The sequence below is a fragment of the Chenopodium quinoa genome, unplaced genomic scaffold (assembly GCF_001683475.1).
Source record: "Chenopodium quinoa cultivar QQ74 unplaced genomic scaffold, ASM168347v1, whole genome shotgun sequence".
NCBI classification, from domain to species: domain Eukaryota; kingdom Viridiplantae; phylum Streptophyta; class Magnoliopsida; order Caryophyllales; family Amaranthaceae; genus Chenopodium; species Chenopodium quinoa.
The window spans coordinates 9,280,116-9,303,966 of NW_018743292.1; the positions used below are offsets into that span (position 1 = coordinate 9,280,116).

General features: G+C 33.2%; 1 protein-coding gene across 2 annotated transcripts; it reads left to right on the forward strand.

The window, feature by feature from the left end:
• The first annotated feature begins 8,163 nt into the window (after positions 1–8,163).
• On the forward strand, positions 8,164–22,322 carry LOC110736908 (probable Xaa-Pro aminopeptidase P). 2 transcript variants are annotated; one of them, XM_021917246.1, is made up of 13 exons: positions 8,164–8,606; positions 12,561–12,686; positions 13,275–13,394; positions 13,689–13,964; positions 14,347–14,519; positions 15,046–15,279; positions 15,665–15,816; positions 16,997–17,187; positions 18,122–18,230; positions 18,359–18,513; positions 20,292–20,384; positions 21,831–21,911; positions 22,049–22,322. In XM_021917246.1, exons 1-13 carry the CDS (start codon positions 8,277–8,279, stop codon positions 22,118–22,120), a joined length of 2,112 nt encoding a protein of 703 aa, XP_021772938.1. In that variant the 5' UTR covers positions 8,164–8,276; the 3' UTR covers positions 22,121–22,322. The 2 variants fall into 2 exon arrangements, with proteins under 2 accessions (XP_021772938.1, XP_021772939.1); XM_021917247.1 differs by lacking the exon at positions 8,164–8,606 and adding an exon at positions 10,468–11,170.
• Positions 22,323–23,851: the final 1,529 nt, after the last annotated feature.

Genomic DNA, 23,851 nt, shown 5'->3' on the forward strand with positions numbered 1-23,851 from the left:
AAGTACGAGTTTCTCGCTTGATAATCTTATTGGATGAGAAGGTATTATATCTTTATAAATCGTTTACATTTATTAAATCTTTTAATGAACCTTTTAGTTTTTATCAATTAATTTTATGATTAAAACAATTTTTTTGTGATTTAGGTAGCTTAATTAAGTCATAAAATTAACTTAATTTTTTATTTTTAATTACAGGGTGATTACGTTCCCTCAATTAAAGTCAACTTTGTTCTACATTTTTTTTCAAAATTGATTATTATAATTTTATTTTTATTTTTGATTTTGTTCTACGAATAATGATTTAGGATTTAAATTATTTTTAAAATAAAAAATTATTATCTTTTCACATTAAAGATTTTATGCTAATATGTAATCAATGAAATATCATATTTACATTTTTTTTAAAGATATCATATTATTGTCGTATAACCAACAACAACGAATAAAATACAAAACAACAATAAATTAAGTGGCATTATAAATTACATTAAAAAAAATATACTTTTGTAATTGGCAATATCATTTTAATTAAATTATTTTTTGTTTCTTTTTTTGTCTGAAATTATTAAATTGTAAATAAATCAAATAATTATAAAAAAACAAAAAAAAACAAAAACAAAAACTTAGAGTATATAGGAAAATATCTTTTCTTGAGATATATGTATGACAATTCGTGCATCGCACGGTATTATTTTAACCAATTAAAAGTTAGATTTGTATTTTATTTTAGAAATAAAAAATTCACTCGACCACATAAGCAAAAGTGACGAATGAAATTTAAAAATTTTGCCACGTAGGTAAAAACGACGAATAATGATTTATTATTTAAATTATTTTAAAACTAAAAATTATCTTTTTTAAAAGATGATCTTTTGATATTAGGATTTAAATTAAAAAAAAAAACTATAAATTATACAATTATTATATACAAACACTTTAAAATTAAATATTTGAAAAAGGAAAATATATGTTCATTTTGTTTTTAAGAAAACGTTCAATCAATTTATTTTTTTTTTGTAAAATTTAAAAGAAATATAAATTATTAATAATTAAATAATATTCTTCAATTTTTTTCATAAAAATTAATATTCTTCAAAAAAAAAAATAACAATAATGTTCAGTCTTTATCAATATTCTTAAAAAAAAAAAAAAAAAAAAAAAAAAAAAAAAAACAATAATGTTCAATTTTTATCTTATCTAGCAACCCATTTCATGATTAGATAAAAATTTTATAAGAGATTTATTTGCTACTCCACAAATATATAAGATAGGATGATATTAAAGATTTGTATACATCCTCTCAAAAATATAATTTTGATTTTTTTTTCAATTGTAAATAGACAATATATATATATACTATACAAAAAATACAAACATGTGAATATTATTTATCTACATTTTTTCATGGTGTGAATTTTTTTCAGGTCTAATTCGTTGATTAACAAAAAATATTGGAAATAATGTAAGTATATCAAGGCTTTCTGATGGTAAACAAAATAAATTGATTGTTATTCATTATTTTATAAGATGTATGTTTTGTTTTATTTTACCTAATCTAATTATGTTATTTATCGTATTAAATTTTGTTAAACAACTTAATTGTAACATAATTAATTATTCTGAATTTGAAGGGATTATGTCCATGCACCAATTGAAAGAAATTATTGGAAAAGTAAGGGTTTGTTCTCTTCAGCTTATTCTCAGTTTAGTTCTCTTCAGTTCCTAATTTCCCTCTCTCATAAAATATTCAGTTCAGTTCAGCTTCAATCAGTTCAGTTCACCTCAGCTCAGCTCAGTAAATCAGAACAGACCCTAAGTCAACTATAATGTTACAATAGTAGGGGAAAAAAAAATTAAAGATTGTAAGAGATGTCTATGATAATTTTTATTTTTTGTGTATTATAGTTTCTAGTAGAATATCTATATTATTGTTGTAAAAATCATTGTAGTAGTGTATACATATAACTCTATTATTATGACATATGATAATGAAATTTCATTATAAAGATTTAATTTTATTCAATTAGATTAATTTTAGTAATGTAACACTCTTGGTAGTATATATATATATATATATTTCATTTAACTATTTAAAAATCTATAAAGTCATATCTTTTACTATTACTCCCACCGTCTTTATTTTAACCCTATAGTTTTGGGTTTACTTTATTAATTTTTCATTGTATAAAGTTGATACGGAGTAAAAGAATAATGGTGGTCTAAGTTATTGTCTGTGAAAGAAAAATAGTAATTCTATAACTATATATGTATAGTGGAACAACGTGTTTTCGTTATACAAACGAATCATAGGTTAAAAAAATACGAACAGGATTATGATTTTATTATAATATATATCATACTTATAATTTTCATATAACTAATATTAGTAAATTAAGGTCACATTATAAGTTGCATAAAAATAAAACAAATTATCCGTTTTCTAACAAGCAAAATAATAAAAAAATTATAGGGTTTAATTAAGAAAAAAATCTTTTTCATGAGATTTATGTATAAAAAACCATGCATCGCACAAGCTTCCATCTAGTAAAAAATAAAAGGAAAATTAGACATTTGTTAAAGGCGAAAGCACCTAGTGTCACATTTGCTACCTGTTTTAATTTTTTACTAGATGGAAGCTCGTGCGATACACGTTTTTTTTCATTTAAGATTTTTAAGTATTTGATTTATTGTATTTAATAATTTCAGAAAAAATTACAAAAGTTTAATATTTATTTTTTAAAACTATAATTTATAATGAATTTATTAAATATAAATAAATTGTAAATATGATATTTTTTTTCCATTATATAAAATCTCTAATGTGAAATGATAACTTTTTAACAATTTAAATCCTAAATCATTATTCATTGTTTTACCATATCTTTTATTTGAATCACCAACCTCGTCCACAACCAACCTATTACATCAATGGATAAATGAACCGTGAAATGTTATGCGATATAAAATCAAATCTATGTATAGGAATTTTTTCATCATCTCCAAAAATAACCAAAGTCATCCATATATTAAGTATACAACATCTAATCGTATGCCATTACATAAACAAATAATCGTTAAGTATCCTAAATAAATACAATGTAACTAATAATTACAAAATTAACACAAAATTCGTTTGATGGGGTTTTGTATTGATACGAAATTATATTTGTGTCATATGAAGTGTTATATTTGCATGTAAAAAAACATTTAGTAAATAAAACATAAACATATAATCGCTATGTATCCCAAATTAAACAATGTAAGTAATAATCAGAAATATTAATTTAAATATAGGATTTTAAAAATTAAGCTAAAAATTACCCGGTCATTGATGACCAAAAATTAACTCAAAATTACTAACACAAAATTTGCTTGATGGGGTTTTTTATTGATACAAAATATTGTTTGTTTCGTATGATGTGTCAATTTATAATGGTAGGTATCACAAATTTTAATTTAATTATAATTAACGAACAATTTGTATTTCTTATCATAATACTATCAAAATTTATCTTATAATGATAGGTATCAAACTTTATAAGCGTTTATCGTTTAAATATTTTTTAGTATATTTTATTTGGATTTCTTATACTCGTAGTATTGAATTAATAAATTTATCTTTTCCTATAATTTTACTTTATTTTATTTCATTAAAATAATTTAATTCGTGGATTATAATCTACGTGATATTAAAATTTTAGATATATCAAATCTAATTCGTTACTTTTATTTAGGTGGCGACATAATTTTTTAATTCAAAAATAAAATACAAATATTTCTTTTTATTGATCGAAATAAGTATATTTCTTACGTGGCGCTCCGAATGCTCTCCAAAAATGCCTACTTTATTTATATATATTAGATTTTACTTTACTATCGTCCAAATTCCCTAACTATATATTTCACTACCATATAACGGTTTATGTCAATATTGCTGTTAAGTGGGGCCCAATTTATCCATCACCACACCAATTTATTAACCTACACCACACTAACCCCTCACCAACACTCCTCTGCTACCAGCTCCTCACGCAAACACCTCACTAACCCCTGCCAACCGCACCTCTAGCATTACCACCATTCACACCATCACCGACATCACATCAAACCGCCGACACTGCCACCAGCACAACAATTACCCACAGCACCGAACCACCGCAACTCCCCTGCTCTCTCCAACATCACCAAGCTCAACCCACACTTCAACCTCCACCGCAACATTACAGCGAGCACCGACTAAACCAACACTCCCGCCTACAGCACCACTGCAAGAAGTCGCGCTCCACCAGCAGCTCCGCACCACCATCAATGGAAGCCGACAGCCCAATCGAACAAATAGCAGCCCGCAAGAAGCTCTAATTCAGCCCGCAATTTCAGCATTTGCAGCCCCGCAATTGGCAATTTACACCCCAATTTAGCTAAAGAATCAGAGACTCTAGAGCGAAATTAATGAAATTGGGTGGCTGAGATGCATTATTGAATCGAATCAACGGCTGCGATTTGATGATGATTGAAGGTGAAGCGTTTGAAGCCGTTGATTTCAGTTGATGATGGATGATGAAGAAGCGAATCAAAGCAGCCAAAGAAAACAAACTGGGGAGGGGCTGATGATGTAGCGGTGGTAGTCACCAGCAGAGAGAGGCTTAGCACCGGCGACGGGATGGGACTGGCCGGTCGCCGGCGAAGGGAATGGGCTGGCTAGTTGCCGGCGAGGGGAGGGGGTGGCAGTGAGGTTTCGGGGTAGCGTTGATGGGGAAAGGGAGGTTGGACGGTGACAGTGAGGGTGGTTGAAGATGGAGCAATGGCTGGAAGGTGGCAGTGAGGTGGCTGGATGGTGGTTGGGCCCCACTAACGGAAACAATAATGGCATAAGGCAATAGGCAGTGATATTTATAATTTTGGGATTTGGGTGGCTGTAAAGTAAAATAACAAATTAAACGGGTAGCAAATGTGATACAAGGTGCTTTCGCTTGTAGCAAATGTCAAATTTTCCAAAATAAAAACACTTTTTGAATTTTTTAGGCAAAAGTAGTATCTGATTTTTAAAGTAATTTTTTTTGTGAATGAGTAACGAGCAAATTGATTTAAGTCATTTCAGTACATGAAAAATAATTTTGGCATACCTCTATACGAGAAAAGTATTGAAATTTGTGGCGGGTGGTAGACTGGTAGGTGATTGTCGATGGGTTGGGTGTTGGTGTTTGGCTAGTTGGTCATTGGTGGTGGGTTGGACAGGTACTGGTTGTATGGTTGGATCATTGGAGTACTGTTCACAATTGGTCGAGAGTAGTGTAGGTTAGTAAATGATGTAGTGATGGATTAGGGAAAACATGATTAATAAAACTAACCCATTTAAGCTTCATTAATACCATAAAGTGAGACTTTTATACCGCAAAAAAAGAAAAGGATAAATTTTGTTTGTGGAAAGCTAAACGTCGCTTTCGAATCTCTAACTAACGCCCATAAAATAACCTAAAATTACGTACGTAGCCTTATTATAAAAACAATTAATTTTACCTCATAAACACTTTTACCTAGACAAAAATTTTAACTGTTCTCTTTAGTGTTCAACGGCCACTAAGGATCAAGGTTAACCACCAACCACCGTAATTTTCAAAAATGTTACTAGATTCCTTGTTAAACTTTATTTCACATAAAGTAAAATTAATTAATTAATTAAGGTACTTTATAAGAGAATGAGCTTGGCAAAAATCATTTTTCCTTTGTTTATTAATGATCATTATTGTTTCGGGGTTTTTTGATGTCCTGCAAGAGAGTTACAATTTCGAGACTGGATTCGTGCACCTGTACCTGCAAAACAACGGAGACTCCTGTTGGGTGGAGTTCCGCCTCCGACGATCAAGTTAGAACGTGTTTGAGGAGTAAAAAGATGCGGAAAGTAAAGGTGATCTGGTTCCCTAGAAGAGAGGAGTGATCAGACTAGTTGATGTGGGCAACCTTGGAAGAAGTACAATTAACGCTAAGTAAGGTCTAGCAGTTAGTATGCACGTGTGTTTATTTGTCTATTGACTAATCGTGTTTAATGGAGGCTAATTATCTGTTTACATAGCCTCGAAGTGCGTGCCCGATACTAGGTTAAATGGCTAACCTAGGACTGATTGGGCTTGCCTCGGGATTCGGGCCCTGTGGGGCTGTTTTCCAGGTTGGCAGATAATGGGCCACGTGGCGTGACCTGATTTGTCCATGCTGGACCTCTCCTGGTGTGACACGTGGCGGACGTTGATTGGTCCTCGTGGCGGACACGTGGCAGGTCCGGATTGGTCCATTTGTCATGGGTATTTTTACCCTCAACAATTATTATTAGGTATTAGCTCAATAAAACAGTGGTAGCAAATATTGTATTCATCAAATATTGGATATTTCTCAACTCCAATACTAGTTCCATGACAAAACCAAAAAAAAAATGTTACTTTTTAATAGAATGGAGTACTGACAAATTTTTGGGTATACTAATAAACAATAATCAATGATAAATTATAACAATTCAAACATACGAATTATAAACAAAATAACCAAATCAATGGGAAACCCCTAAATTTTTCGCCAGATCTAAGCTGAAACGCCTAGATCTTTCGAATCACCGTATGGCGATCGAAATTTCTAGGCGTTTCACCCAGAAATTTCGATTAACCGCCCAGAAATTTCGATTAACCACACGGTATAATTCGAAAGATCTAGGCGTTTCAGCCTAGACATGGCGAAAAAATTGGCCATTTCCGCCAATTCCAGAAAAAAAAAAACCGACGTTATCTCCGGCAACTCCATCAACGACGGCCTTCCCTTGTTCCTCGGCATTTCTGCGCGAAATTATGTAGATCTAGTATAGTGCAGTTGCTGGTTGGTTTCAGTGAGAAAATGATGTTTAATGGTTTCGGTGAGAATGAACAGGCTGAATGGGCAAGCATCCCTCTGGATCAATTCCCCTTTGTCTCAATACGTAATTCTCATTATTCCTCAGTGGGAGTGGTGGTGGTGGTGGTTTAGAGAAAGAATTTTTTTTAAAGAGAGATTTAATTCTGATTGTAAGGTGGTAAGTGGTAAATTGTGGTAGTGGTGGTGGGTTAATATTATGATTATAAGGGTAAATTTTTTGTTTTTATATATGAGGGTAAATTCGTAAAATATATTTTATTTTGCGGGCGTTAGTTAGATATTTGAGGGCGGTATTTAACAACCCCACACCATAGAAGATATTTTTTTTTTTTATTTTACCTTCAAATGAAATAAATTTTGATTTTGCCACCATTTAATGGATCTCGTTCGTGAATTCGTTATGTGGTTCATCTGCTTCCATTTTTCCTTTTTCTTAAATAGATTATTATTATTATTATTATGAGAGTTGTAAAGTTGTAACGTCCATTTATTAGTTAGAATTATTTTGTACTTGTATAAAGCTATGCCATTGTTGATAAGATCGAGACACATTATGTGTTTTGTTTTACTTCTTGACTGTTAAGGATAATTTGTGTAACTCCAATCCCTCAACCTCAAGTACATAATGTTAGGGAGTGATGCTTACCTTGTGGAACGAAGCAACCATAATGTTCTGTACCTCAATCAATTTGGATTTCATTTTCAAGTTAGTGGTCTTTAATATCTGAAAATCATATTTGTAATTTCTCTACCCTATAATTTTCTTCTCCACTCTTTTCGTTCATTTGTAGCCTTGATATATAGCCTATATTTCCAACAACTACAACACAGTTGGGTATTTTTATTAATACATATAATTGACCATTAATTTGTTTGAGAATTAGCTAGGTTAAAGTTAGAGCTGGCAAAAGTTGACACGTTACAAACCGGACACGGAAAATTCAAATTAGTGTCAAGGTTTTACGACACGTTTAATTAAACAGATCAACACGATACGGCACGTGTAATTAAACATGTCGGGTTGGTGTTGAGAATTCCAATACAAAACTAACACAAATCAACTCGGTTAAGAAAAATGACCAATAATTTATGGAATTTAAGATAAATATATTGAAAAAGGCTATCATTTTTACTTATAACACGAAATGATCTAACACACGAAAAAATTAAGTAAGTGCCAAGAGTTTACGACACGATTAATTAAACGAGTTAAACACTACATGAGTCGCATGACACGTTCATTAAGTAGGTCGGGTTGGTGTTGAACACACCCTAAGTTCATTGCTCAATCCAGTGAGGCAGGCATATACTCCAAACATTTGCCTTCCGTATCTTCCAATCCAATTATCTCTCTCCTCTTCCACCTTCTTCACTCCATAACCATGGAAGCTCTATCTCTCTCCTCAGCAAAGCTCGCCTTCAACCCCTCTCACTTTCGCCCTAACTACTTTCGCTTTCTCTCTCTCTCCTCTCCCTCAATCTTCCCCAAATTCAAATCCCCTCCTTCAATTTCCCCCTTTTCCCCTAATCGCTCCGCCATTTCCGTCGTCAAATGCTGCAGTACTTTCTCCGCAAAACCCTCGTCGGAGCTCCGCAAACTCCGGCAAGCGCGTGGTAATCACGACGATAAGCTCCGAGCATTGCGCGAGCTTTTCTCTAAGCCTGGCGTCAGTATTGATGCTTATATCATCCCTTCTCAGGATGCTCACCAGGTTTCCCGATTTCTTCATCTCAATTTTTGATGTTTTTCTTGAATTTGATTGTTGTTTGGAGTATTTTCTACTTTTGGGTATTCATTTCTGATGTTATAGTGTAAGATTTTGGGATATTGAGCATGTAAATTACATTAAGGTAGTGATTATATTGATACAATGCAATGCAATGCAATTAGAATTCGTTTCGAAGAATCAATGAGTTTGTAATGGTTGTCGTACTAGTGTTCGGTTTTGTTGATGGTATGTTCGAAGCTAAATGATTCAACGGAATGTGATGATGAAATAGATAGCATTAGTATTAACTGTAGTGTTGACATTATACCAATTACCAAATCATTTGTGGTAGTGTGGTACTTAGGTGGTCATGTGCAAATTCAGAACGCAATATCTTATTCAATTGGGGATGTAAACGATGTAAATTAAATAGGAAATTTTGAACATAACCACCTTTTTAATCTTTTTTTTTTTTTTTTTTTTTTTTTTTTTTTTTTTTTTTTTTTTTTTGCAAAAAACCACCTTTTAAAAAATATGTTGTTAAAGACCACCAATTTTTTAAAAAATGTTGCAACTTATCACCAACTGCCGGAAAGTGGACGTTGATCACTTTCTCCGGCGTTGACCTAGTCACGTGCGTACAGTGCCGGGGCTAAAATTGCAAATTATTTATGGGGCCCTGTTTTTTAAAATGGGGCCTTCTACTCGATAAATTTAATACCCAATTTTGTATTTGATAAAAAAATTCGTTACATCACAAAATTCATCAAAATTAAATTTTCCTGCTTAGCACTGTGCAAATGTGTTGTCTTCTGCTTTTTATCTGTAGTGCATTCCATTAACAATATTTTGCTGATGTTATGCTTCTTGATTCAAAATGTGATACGAAGTATTAAAGTTCTATCGTATTAGTTCTAGCCCTTCACTTTTTTTATTTGCTATGTTGTTATTATGTACTCTAGAATACTAGAATGTTATTTTGGTTAGTAGAGACCTTTTTATATCTAGTCTTTAAGTCACTAATTTTTTGGGTAAAATGAAGTTCAATCAACAATTTATCAACTGGGTTTTCTATTTTAAGAGAGAAAGAGTGAAAACAGAAAAATCACAAAGAATTTGGCAATTTAATTAATTGGGAAATTCTCTCTCATATAACAACAAACAAAAATCCCCAATTAAACACAACGTACATTGCATTTCCTCATTTTCAATTCTACCCAGTTCGGTATTAACCTCAAATTCAACAATATTGCACTAAAAATTCCCCACAAAAAAAATTAATAAAAACAATAAAATTAAACTTGTTAACCTGTTTTAAATTGCGGAAGCCTTCGTACACAGCAAGCGTCGAATCGATAATCTTCACCAATGACAAAACCGTTGAAATTATGAACTAATATGGGGAAAAATAATTTTGGGAGATGAAAAAATTTGACAATTAATTGAATAATTGAAGAAAATGAAGATAATAATAGAAAGTAAATAAGAAAATATTGAGTTTTAGAAGATATAGAGTTTTTTAGGAATTAGAATAGTAGATTGAAAATTTTTTGGGAAAAAAGAAATCTGAATTTTTGGGAAAAAAAATTGGGTTTGCTGGTTTAATTGGGCGGAGGTTTCTAGAAGGAGGCTACATTCAATGTATTTGGATGAATTCGAAGCCAGCTGTTAGCTCCCAAAAAAATTAGAAAATTGTATCATGCATATCTCGAACCCAATACCTTGTATACACAATACAATTGCTCTAACCACTACACCAACTGCAATTTCATGATATTATATCAAACTTAATTACATATATCTAGATTTTGGGGCCCCTCAAATTTAAGGGCCCTGTTCTGTTGACCACCTCGCTCCGGCCCCAGAACCGCCTATGCGTGCGTAGCACGTGACATTTTTACTATTTTGATTTCTCCCTAATGACATTTTTTCGTTCGATTTCCCCCTTAATGAACCCTAATTCTCCCCCAAATGACAATTTATCTTTCAATTTCCCTCTTCTCCTCCTTTATTTCCCTTCCCTCCCTTGTCAAGTCACCGCCCCTTTTCTCCCTCATCGAATTACCACTTAGATCTGGGGTTTTAAAAGGGAAGTGGGTTGGTTTTATGGTGGGTGGGTTGTTCTTGGATGGTTTTTCGAGGTGATGGTGGCGGGTGGGTGTAGGTAGCTACTTCTCGATAGATTGGCGTGGCTTTGCGCTTGGGTTGGCTGGCTGGGTGACTCTTGGGTGGAGATTGTGGGTGGTGGCGACCTTTGAGAGGGGATTGTGGGTGGTGGGTGACTCGTGGTTGGTGGAAGAATTGAAGCAGTAGCAATCAACAATAATTAGGGTTCCTAGCAAAAATTCCTAACAAAACTTACCACTTGACTTGTAAAGAAGCAGCCACAATCAACAATGGAGGAACAAAAAGAAAGAGAAATAGAGGAGAAGAGGGAAATCGAAAGAAAGAGAAAGAAAGAAAGAAATAAAAGGGGGGAATTAGGGTTCATTAATAGGCATGTGTCACGCACGTGACTAGGTCAACGCCGGAGAAAGTGGTCAACGTCCATGTTCCGGCAGTTGGTGGTAAGTTGCAACATTTTCTTAAAAATTGGTGGTCTTTAACAACATTTTTTTTAAGAGGTGGTTTTTTGCAAAAAAAAGATTTAAAAGGTGGTTATATGCAAAATTTCCTAAATATAATTAGATGAAAGTTTTCAATTGGTTTGATATTAATTATTGTGGAGGCACTATGGATTTTGTCTCATGTTGAACCTAGACTTAGAAGCAAATGATAGATTTTGGGAAATGATTGACGGAAGGAAAGGGAACGAAATGATGAAGCTGTTGGGATAGAGACTTAGAGAGCGAGGTAACTTCTAAAAGGTGGTGTTCAAAATCATCCCATGGCATCCCATGTTTAAGATTTCAATGTAGCTATCATGATAGATATATAGACTGCCAAAAAAGTCATATATTGCATATTATAAGATAATTTATAACTAATGATTGTAGTTTCTACTTTTTTCTTTCCACGAAGTCATTTTCTTTGATATACAATTCTCTATTTCTAGTGTTAAAAGTAAAAGGGCTTATTTTTATCATGTTTGGAGTTGTTTTGCGCTTTTGTCTTTTCCAAATTAAATTTATCATTCATTCAGCAATTAAAAAATAATTGCCAAGTCATATGAATTGAAGGGCCAAAGCTAAACCATCTAAAACAAATAAGCAATTTCATTATTATTCTGACTTTTCTTTACACTGATTGATTTCATAGCAAATGTTGAATCCCTTAATAGACTCTGCTTTTCACCGTTTGGTTGATTCAAGAAGATAAGAAGATTTTTTGCTGCCTAGTCAAGGTTCTCATTAGCAACTACTTCCTCCGTTTTTTATTAGATGTATCACTTTCTAAAAATGGAAGTTTCAATTTAGATGCATCACTTTCCATTTTAATTAATAATTTCTCTCTATCTCTCTCTCTCTCTTATCACATGGGCTCTCCTTATTTTTTCTTTCTATCTCTCTCTACTCCAAAAATTGCCTAGGAGTCTGTAATTAGAAAAGTGATACAGCTAAAAGAAAATGGAGGAAGTATATCATAATATCATTGTTTGAAAAGGCTAATGGAGTCATGGTGCTCTGGGGCAACATAAGTCCAAATTCCTAAAGACTAGGTGTGAAGCACATGTGCAAGGCTCACAGTGAGGCGCACTTTAATAAAATTATAGTTCCTTGTGTAAATAGACTGTGGACATGAAATTGATGAACCTACTATGCTTAAGTGCGCCTCATAAAAAATTGCCTCTCCCACCACTACCCAAGCCTCTCTAGACACTTGGGTAGCAGTGCCTTAACAGTGCCAATCTACATAGTATTGCATGTTTTTTTGGTCAAAGATGGACTAATGCTGCCATTGGTGTCAACAGTAGTAAGCATGTATTAAATTGTCACATTCTTGGATTTTGGCTTGCAGAGTGAATTTATTGCTGAGTGTTATATGCGGAGGGCCTATATTTCTGGCTTTACTGGGAGTGCTGGCACTGCTGTTGTCACAAAGGATAAAGCGGCTTTGTGGACAGATGGGCGGTATTTTTTGCAGGTAGGAGAATATAATGTTTACATCTTTTTCATGATAATTCCAAGAATCTCCCTCCCCTCCCTTTTAAATTATTGATTCTTCTATTGCCATAATGATCATCATGTTTGTATCAATCTTAATTTGCTGCTAAAAAGGCTGGGTAAGCAACTAACTACTAAGCAATCATTACCTTGCTTCCGCGTCCTCAACCATCCCTAACAGCCATACTGCTCAATTTCTGCCGTGCCACTTCTTTATGTAACCGTTTTGATAAACAAGCTATGGTTAGGGACCTGAAGGGATTGGAATGTGAGAAGGGATTTTTTTTGGGGGGAGGTGGGGGAAGACAAAATATAGTCTGTGCTTATCTCATGATTACCAACAATTCAGAAATCTAGATGGTGTTGCACCGATGTGAACTAGCTGATACCACTATTTGTACACAAGACATTAAAATCCTTTATCATACTCTATTATTGCAATTCTTTGTAACCTGTGATTCTTGATGATACCTTGTGTCAGTTTACTTGCAAGCTATGCAAATGAATTATCAGTTGGTCTTATATCACAATTCCAACCCTCTTTTGTTTCATTTTGTGTCATGACCAGGCTGAAAAGCAACTGAGCTCTGATTGGATACTCATGCGTGCTGGTAATATGGGTGTCCCCACTATGTCTGAGTGGCTTAATGACGTGCTTACACCTGGCTCCAGAGTTGGCATTGATCCTGTAAGGCCAATGATTTGATTGGTTCAGTATCCGACTTTTTCTGTGTTGAGGAACTCAGATTTTCCTTTTTAATTATCATACATTATGGCTGCATGCACTATTTGTTTCATTGTTATATGACATTTTTTTCATACAAATTCTTATGGTTTTGGAGTTGTTGGAATCCTTTTGGTTAGCAAGTGCTCTTTTCCCTTTTTTGTTTACTTCTCTTCCCATTTGTAAACCATAGTTAACAATTATATTGATTAGACCGGTCTTTCATGACACTACATCTTGGTTCTGTGAAGGGAACAGTTCCTCTTCTCGTTTGATGCTGCTGAAGAACTCAGAGAAGATATATCTAAAAAGAACCATGAATTAGTTCTTCTGTCCAAGACCAATCTTGTAGATGAAAATTGGAAGGATTCAAGGCCAAAACCTCCAAGAAAACCTGTGAGGTTGCATGAATTAAAGTATGCTGGAGTAGATGTTTCTTCAAAGCTATCTTGGTTGAGATCCCAGCTTGCAAATGATGGTTGTTCTGCTATGGTGATTACCAAGCTTGACGAAATTGCTTGGTTGCTTAATTTGGTGAGGTTCTCAACCCTACTCTAGTTGCTATATTTTGGGAAATAAAAAATTGTGGTAATTCTTTATACAGGGCTGGGTAGGAGCCTAGCTACATAAGATATAATTTCCTCCAATTTATTAACTTGCAAAGATCTGACTTATGCACTATTCACATATTCTACTTTGACTAATTAAAGGGGAAAAAAATGGGATCTTGTTAGCTTTGTCTCAATATATATTTCTAAAATATCAACTCTTTATACTTTATAAACAGCCATGAAATTCAAAATGTTGCAACTAAAAAATAAAAAAAAAAACCAAGAGGAAGTAGCACATTTGATGCTTAATATATGTATTTTTTTTTTTTTTTTTTTTTTTTTTTTTTTTTTTTTTTGTTTTGCAGAGAGGAAGTGATATTCCTCATTCTCCTGTTATGTATGCATATTTGGTTGTGGAAACTGATCAATCCAAGCTATTTATTGATGATAGTAAAATCACATCAGAGGTGATGGGTTACTTGCAGAATGCTGGTGTAGAGTTGAGACCTTATGATTCAATCTTGAATGCAGTTGAGAAGTAAGATTGCATATACGTTAGACTTAGACCAGAAAATATTAATATATATGCTTGTTTTCTTTGAAAATATCCTCCTTTTAAAATAACTGAGCCATCAAGAAGCTACTGTCATGAGATGTTATGTATTCCATCTTGTTGTGTTTGTATCTGTGGAGAATGGAGATAGGTGCAGTTCTAGTTCTAGGCATACACATGTTTCTTTCGGATTGTAGATTTTTCTACTTATTTTTCACAAAGATAGACTACTTCTACATACTTCTAATTTGAATTGTGGGGGTATTACTTTTAATTTCTTATGAACTACTTTACTTGCTTCCAAGTTTTTGACCTATATAGTCAACTTAATTGTGTGCTGGATTCTGATTTTCCTTTTCTGATATGGTAGCTATTGATATGAACCAATTGGGGTTTTGCTAGACATCCTTGTAAACATTTGTGATATAACATCTTTGTTGGATTTTGCATACCTGGATTTTGCATACCTATTTTTATATTGGTGTCTTGAGTTTCGTTTCTTCTTCTACAGTTTGGCACTAGAAGGGGCTCGCCTTCTGATCGACACAGCAACTGTAAATGCTGCTATTGCCAACACCTTTAAGTCAGCTTCCAATAACAAAAAGGAATATAAGTCTAGGTCATATGGTAGCTCTAATGGTGGTTCTAATGGTGCCACTGCTGTGTATAGTAGCTCCCCAATTTCCCTTGCAAAAGCACTGAAAAACCATGCTGAAATAGAAGGGATGCGCAATTCCCATTTAAGGTATATTCACTTTTCAGACTTTCAGTGCTCCTTGTTGCTTGAATACAAATGCATACACATCACAATGTCACATGTACATGGAAATGTGTAGTTGTGTGCACAATCATTTCATACTCTTGGTCTGTTCTTATCTCCTGCCAATTCTATAAGAGGGATGAAGTGGGAGAGCTTAAAGAATGTTTCTTAGACTCTTCGCACTCAACTCTCAAGTGCATGCAGTTAAATATCCAGGTTCTTGCTTACATGCAGCGTTAGAGATGATGTTCCATATCCATTTTGGCATTTTTTCCCTCTTCTATCCCTCCTTGTGCAAAAGTTTATAATGCACTTAGAGCACAAATGAGTGACCTTCCTTCTGTTTAACATCAATAATATTTTTTTGTAGGGATGCAGCTGCTGTAGCACAATTCTGGTCCTGGCTGGAAGCTGAAATTAGCAAGGGTGTGACATTGACAGAGGTGGAAGTGGCAGACAAACTTCTTGAGTTTCGTTCCAAGCATGATGGTTTTGTGGATACAAGTTTTGATACTATAAGTGGTACTATTCAATTGCTCTTTTGACTATTGAATTATATCCTTTTAAATAGCTTTTAACCAACTCTGTTGAGTATATTTTTATATTAAGTCATTGCGAAGAACCTCAAAATACATGAGTGATATATTAAGTCATTGCTGCTATATTTTAAGCATTTTGATTTATTTATTTATCTAGGTGAGATATAAAGTAATTTCTGGAAACACAGAAAAAAGGAGTGGTAGTAGACACAGTACTGTTCTATCATAACATGCACAATCTAAAGTTACACAGTGGCTCAAGCTAGTAATTCATTGGAGATTGATGTAAAAGTGGTAATTCTTCTAAGAATATTGTTATGTCTATGATCATCCTAACATACCAGGCAACATGGCAAAGCAGTCAAGCAGAAGCTTGAATGACCTTGTAGGATTTCGTCCTTTTGGCTTAAATAATTTCGTCCTACTGGCTTTAAATAATTCACTTCTAGTAACAAGAAGGGTGTTTGACCAACTTTCAAACCTGGTTCAGAAACATGATTTTGCAGCTTCCTGTTGTACATGTATGACTGTTTCTTTTTGTTGATTTACTGGAAATGATATTTATAAAGTGCTTCATGTAAGGGTTGCCCTAGCTTCTTTCTCTTTATGTTTTGTAGTCTAGATTGTACTTCATTACTTTTTGGACCAATTGTACTTTTAATGCTTCCTTTCTTTGGATTGTGGACTCAGGCTCCTCTCTCCCCCACCTTTAACCCAAAGAAAAAAAAAAAAACAAAAAAAACGCTGTTTTGTGTATTTTTGCATTTTGTATGTATGTAGGCTGCTAGGTTACCATTTGGATAAGATTTTAAAATTAATATTAGTACAATCTGTTTAATTGCTGGTGTTGACATGTTACCTTATAACCATTTTATGCATCCACTTGGTCTTAAGGAAGTTTGTTTTTGTAAAATAAAACATTCTCTTGAATTCTGATACTTTGGCTCCCTAAAAATTTCATCAAGCATACTTCACTCTATGTTTCTTGGAAGTTTAATAAAGATTTGTAGGAACAAGCATTATTTCATCAAATGTTTTGTTAACTATCATAATGGTGTAGCGTTAATAAATGCTACTTTTTTTCTCAATCTCATGTTCTTTCAACTGTCCTGCTAATGAAAATGCTCTTTCCACTTACCAAATGCATGGAAAATGGCTTTCAGGTTCTGGTCCGAATGGTGCAATAATTCATTACAAACCAGAACCAGATAGTTGCAGCATTGTGGATCCTGAAAAACTCTTCTTGCTTGACAGTGGAGCACAATATATAGATGGTACAACAGACATAACAAGGACGGTTCATTTTGGTGAACCTACTTCTCGAGAAAAAGAGTGTTTCACTCGTGTTTTACAGGTGCTAATTACGACTTCCAAATCCATTAATCTTTTATGAGAAATTAACACGTGTACTTGCTCTAGATATCTGTTATTTGTTATGCTTATTTGCCGGCCATTGCTTAGGCCCCTCGCACCAAAAAAAAATGGATATGTGTATTAAATATTCATTTACGATAAGATAAATGCAGGCTCTTGACTAAAGCAGTGTGACATATGAAACTCGTTTGCTCTTGCCTGATTGTAAAGGTCACCAGATTTTTGGAATTGAAGAATAATATACTACTAGTATCATAAGTTGACAACAGTAATTTCTATAATCTAAAAGTTAACTAACTTTTCCATTTGGGGCCCATTCCATTACCTCAACTGAAAAAAAGGGAATAAACCAATGTGACGGAAAGAAAAGTGGAGTTAAATAAAAGCGCCTTCATAAGCATATTTAAAAATCAGTTTATTTTAAGGGATTTTATTTTAGTCCGTATTATAGATGCTCTCATTTTTTTTAGTATTGTTGTTTTTGGAGGAAACACTTCAGTACTAAATAATTGTATAAACAAAATAATATACACATCTTTTTACTAAAATAATTTTCTTAATTTTTCAATAAAGGCAAAAACAACTAGCATCCAAGGAGGAAGCCAAGTGTCAAAAGTCAAAAGGAGAAAATTTGGCATGTGAATAATAACATGATATGTTCATACTGAAAGGTGGTTTTGTTGTCATTGCTTTCTACTTGTTCTCCTTTGAGCCTTGGAGGCTACCAATTAGGAATTTAATATTACCATTAAAAAACAAATGCTCCCTGAGGCAAATTTTTTTATTTGATTTAGCTTGTTCATGCTCAAATTTCAATTTTATGAAATACAATGTTTCATAACTTTTGTTAATGGGTGATTAAAACTTTAAAATCTGCAATCACTGAAGAGTTTAGTCATTAAATTTCATTGCAGGGTCATATAACTCTTGATCAGGCGGTATTCCCCGAAAATACACCTGGCTTTGTTTTGGATTCCTTTGCGCGCTCTTCTCTTTGGAAAATTGGACTTGATTACCGCCATGGTACTTCCAAAAACATATACCTTCTATTTCTCTGGCTGTCTTTCCTGATTGAAAGCAAGTATTTTTTCTTATCCTTGTGGTGACAATTTTACTATTATGCTAAAAGAATAGTACCCTTTTATGTTCAGGGACTGGCCATGGTGTAGGAGCTGCATTAAATGTTCATGAAGGCCCTCAAAGTATTAGTTTTCGATTTGGAAACCTGACACCCTTGCAGAAAGGCATGATTGTTAGCAATGAACCTGGGTATTATGAAGATCATGCATTTGGTATACGCATTGAGGTCCTGTTCTATCATTGTTAAAGTTGCATTTTATGCATTATTGATTCTTTTGCCCCCGTATCTGGCTTGTCTTGGCATTGCTCTCTCTGATTTTAGTATAAACATTGTTTACATTCTTTCTATATGCTTATTTCTTAATAGACTCTCCTATCAGGATCTTTTAAGGATTATGCAGCCTTCTCGAACTAGGCGTTCTGATGTTATTACAAGCATGATTAAAACTCTTTTTGCCCATTTAAGATTAAAAAGATCTCTTACCTGAATCTTTTTAAGGACCGTCTAGCCTTCTCTAATTAGTTCTTTTTGCCTGAATTAACACTTATCTGAACTTATTCCATTATAAAAGCTTTGAATTTTGTCTGTATTCTCTTCACCTTATTATGATTTGAATCTTCTAATGTCTGGTCTGAAATCCTGGTTTATTCTGGTCATTTTTGATATGTGTATTTTTCAATACCTTTTTTTTTGTGGGGGGGGGGGGGGTGCTTTCAAGATCTTAATTTTTTTAATAATTATTTCCTCTGTTCTTTAGTGATCCTAACGTTTGAAATTTTACTTCACACAATTCTTTGATTGTATTTTATAATTTATACGTTGAAAAAATAGTCATGTGATATCTTGTTAGATTCGCCTCCAAATGTACTTTCAAGATATCAACTTTATTTATTTATTTATTTTACTAAAGTACAACTTAAGATATTAAAGTAATAAAATATGCATTGGCAAGCGTGAAAGCCTAACATTGCGATTAAAAAAGAACAGAGGAAGTATGAACATAAAAATTCAAGATATTTTGTAATAAGAAGACGGAAAAAAGAATATTTGCTGTGATCTGGTTTGATTATAATAAGAATTAGTACTAAGCTCATGAAATAAGGTGAAGAGAACATAACCTAAAACCTAGGAATGATCTTAAAAATAAAGCTGTGACTACCAAAAAGAGCTATATTGTCTGTTATATTTTACTTTTTGTTGCATATCATGAGCATCAAAATTCAAAAGTATGGCAAAGAATTTTCTCTTCTCAAGTGACGTATGCAAAGTCTTTGAGTTTCAGGCCCAAATATGAATCATATGATTTTTAGTTATATATCTGTTATAGAGATCATATTGGTTTTTTTTGCCTCAAACTTCATTGAGAAGATTAGACTTCCTCCATATTTTTAGTTGCAAGCTTGCAACACTTTTCTTTGAGAGGTATGTCATTTTGCTTGCATCATGACTTTTTAATAATGTTTATATGGTAAAATACCATTATTACCCCTAATTCAATTCCCATTCATAAAATGCCCACTCATTACAATTTAATCACTTCCTCCCTCTCTCTCCTCCCCAACCAATTAACCGTACCACCAGATTCACCCCAATCTGAATTATCCCAGCCACCACCACTGTTAGCCACACCCCTTCCTACTCAAATCATCCTTAAAGCTACAACTTCCACCACCACTTGCCCCACTCTTAATCCCCTCTTCTACCCACAAACTTCCGCATTCACCCCCACCACCACTGACATCAACTACCACCATTGCGCCCTACCGCCATTAATCTCAAAAACACCGAAAAAAGAGGATTTATGAAATCACCAATTCCAATCCAATTAACACAACCACCACTTTTGTCCTCCTAGCTCCCTCTCCTTGGCTTGTGTTCCATTGCACTTTATTGGAACTAAATAGAAACAGAGGAGGTGTTTGATGAGAATCTCTTTTGTAGTTACTTGGATTATGTAACAGACATGAAATGCCTCTAATGATATCCTTTCTTTTGTCATGCAGAACCTCCTTTTTGTGAAAGAAATGGATACACCAAACCGCTTTGGAGGTCTTGCGTATCTGGGATTTGAAAAGCTTACTTTTGTTCCTATTCAGGTGTTGCTATCTTGAGCTCTTTTATTATGAGTATTGTTTACATGTATCAATTCACCGATGCCAACATCTTCATATTACCTAATGTCCCAATACTCCCAAAACTAGAATTTTGCCGTTGATTTATTCAGGCTGCTGAATTGATATAGTACTGCTATTTTCCAGTTTGATAACATTTTGTAAATTAGTTTTAAGAGTTCAGACCAACTAAAGCCAAGGTGTATAATAATGTTCTTTGTGGTGATTTAAGTTAGAATTTAGTGGTTGAACTGTTGAAGTACTGTTTTGGGAATGTTAAATAGAAAGTAGTTTGTGGCAAAGAGGTAGTTGTTGTAGGTAGAGTGAAGTCCAATTTTTTTTTCTCTCAAACTATTCCAATAATCAGTCTTGACATCTAATTTCCTATATAACCCCAATATCTGAAAGCAGGTACAAGAGCTAACATCTTCTTTTGCCAAATAGGCCCTAGTTAGAGGTATACCAGTCAAATCGATGCGGTTTTGTAGAGACCTCTCATTATCTCCTGTTATTTTTACAAGAACACAGAATTCTTAGCTATTATTTGCTGACAGTATTCGGCATTTTTTAGTTGTTATTGTGAAGTGGGTGGTTAATGAAACTAGAAGGCATCCGGCATTTTATAATGAACCGACCTAAGGAGGGGCATTATGGGTACTAGTATTATTCTGTTGATAGTCATCAAATTTATTGATAGTATAGAATATAGAGAGAGAGAGCTGCCACGTGTGCACATGAGACAAAAGCTTGGTCTAGAATCATCCTAGGGATTGAAACCATGTACGTAAATAGAGGGAGAGATGAGAAGTGGGTAGGCAGGCAAATTGTGAGTTAATTCGTAGGAGAGTTGTGACCTCAAGTCACTATTAGGAGAGTTGTGACCTCAAGTCACCATTTGGAGAGTGGCAGCCTAAAGTTACCGTTGTAACTTTTAAGAAATCTTTTGGCTTAATCTTAATCAAAGACTCTTCTGACTTCTTATTTCTTTGATAATTCTTAATCAAGCTCACAATCGAGATTTTATCTTGTTGGTTCATGACACATTTTATCTTGTTGTCAATTGTCTCTTCTGTTTAATAAAGTGGTCTTCATTAAGCGATCTCAATCTTCTCGAGCTGCATCTACGGTCTCTAAATAAAGAAGTAAAAGTTCAAAGAATTGGGAAATAAATAAGCAAGAGAGAAGTATCAAAAGCCTTGTGCACTTTTTATGTGTAGAATCCTTTTCACCTGTTTTTTTGACTTCTTGCTTTTGGGAGTACCTTGGTCTATTGGATTTTGATCCTCTTCCCATTATTTGACCAATTCAAACTACCAAGAAACTGGATCAACAAAAAAATCCATATATGGAAGGCAAATGCATAAAAATATTTTCTGAATATTCCTAGCAAAATATAATGTGAAGCTAATGTTTAGTGATGGCATTTTGCAGAGCAAATTGATCGACTTATCCTTACTATCTGCTGCTGAAGTTGATTGGCTTAATGATTATCATGACCAAGTTTGGCAAAAGGTAATGCATATATTGAACGATGCTTTTAATGGAAATGAAACTGTTGCTTGCAGTACCAAGCATGTAACCTTGGGGAAAAACTTCTCCAGCTTAGTCATTGTAATTGACTTTGAACTGTATTGTCTTTGCTACTGCAGGTTTCACCATTGCTGGATGGTTCAGAACGTCAATGGCTTTGGGAAAACACACGGCCTCTTGCCAAACAGTGAAGCTGATGCTGTTCTGCTTGCTGTTTACTTTGTCTCATGGCTTTTACAAAAATGTACTTGTCTGTACATAATGCTGGATGCAATATGCTATGCACTTTGGTTGACAATTACATATACTCTGCTTGTACAGAATTCTGCACCATTTATTTGTTAAGATTCATGTTTTATTTTACTTGCTGAAATCCATTTCAATTTTTGTTTCCATTTCTAATCTAATGTAAATATTCGGTGTAACCAGATTCAGATTTCAACCTTGAATCTGCTGGGCTGGACATTTCGATGCTAATTTAGGGCTGCCTCCCTAACCCAACCCAACCCGAAATTATTGAGGAAAGTCTGAGTCTGCCTTGAACCAAACCGGAATAATCCAAAATCAACTCAATTTGACTCATTAGTTTTTATTTTATTTTTTATTTTTTTGGAATTAGGCTTCCAAAACAATGTGACAAAAGCACGTGAGACCTTCTGATTGTAAAGCATGCGCATAATTTGGTGTGTGACTACAATCAAATATTTGAGGAAGTCTTGTGATGACAATAATAAATGTCTGTTGGTACATTTACATCTCTTGATGGTATAATAATTGTATCAACATAAAGTCTAATAATACTAAAAGGATCTTGTTATTGTTTTAGACAACCAAATGTTTGACATTTTGGCCTTAAGGTAATACTCGTAGTATAAATTTTACAATTCAAGGTACAATGGAGTAGTTGACAACAAAAAAACCGAGGTTCATAAATGGATCAAAAAGAAGGTACTTAAGAACTTTAGCTTTCATTATAAATTTAATTGTTTTTTTTTTTTTTTTTTACAGTTTGTAATTTATTTTCACCATCATATAATAATCTAACCTAATCTAATATATATATATAAATAAAGTAGGCATTTTTGGAGAGCATTCGGAGCGCCACGTAAGAAATATACGTATTTCGACCAATAAGAAGAAATATTTGTATTTTATTTTTGAATTAAAAAATTATGTGGCCACCTGATAAAAGTAACGAATTAGATTTGATATATCTAAAATTTTAATGCCATGTAGATTATAATCCACGAATTAAATTATTTTAATGAAAAAAATAAAGTAAAAATATAGGAAAAGATAAATTTATTAATTCAATACTACGAGTATAAGAAATCCAAAAAAAATATACTAAGAAATATTTAAATGATAAACGCTTATAATAAAGTTTGATACTTATCAAGATACATTTTGATGATATTTATGATAAGAAATACAAATTGTTCGTTAATTATAATTAAATTAAAATTTGTGATACCTACTATTATAGATTGACACATCATACGACACAAACAAAATTTCTTATCAATAAAAAAACCCCATCAAGCGAATTTTGTGTTAGTTTTTGGTCATCAATGGCCGGGTAATTTTTAGTTTAATTTTTAAAATCCTATGTTTAAATTAGTATTTCTAATTATTACTTACATTGTATTAATTTGGGATACTCAACGATTATATGTTTATGTTTTATTTACTAAATGTTTTTTATACATGCAGATCTAACACATCATACGACACAAATAAAATTTCATATCAATACAAAACTCCATCAAGCGAATTTTGTGTAGTGATTTTGTGTTAGTTTTAGGTCATCAATGTCCGGGTAATTTTTAAAATATTATGTTTAAATTTATATTTGTAATTATTAGTTACATTGTATTTATTAATGATTATTTGTTTATATAATGGCATACGCACGTTTAGAT

Coding starts and splice junctions, on each gene's coding strand:
- LOC110736908 (XM_021917246.1), top strand. CDS start 8,277: ATGGAAGCTCTATCTCTCTCCTCAGCAAAGCTCGCCTTCAACCCCTCT. Junction 8,607..12,560: donor CTTCTCAGGATGCTCACCAG/GTTTCCCGATTT, acceptor TTTGGCTTGCAG/AGTGAATTTATTGCTGAGTG. Junction 17,188..18,121: donor GTTTCACTCGTGTTTTACAG/GTGCTAATTACG, acceptor ATTTCATTGCAG/GGTCATATAACTCTTGATCA.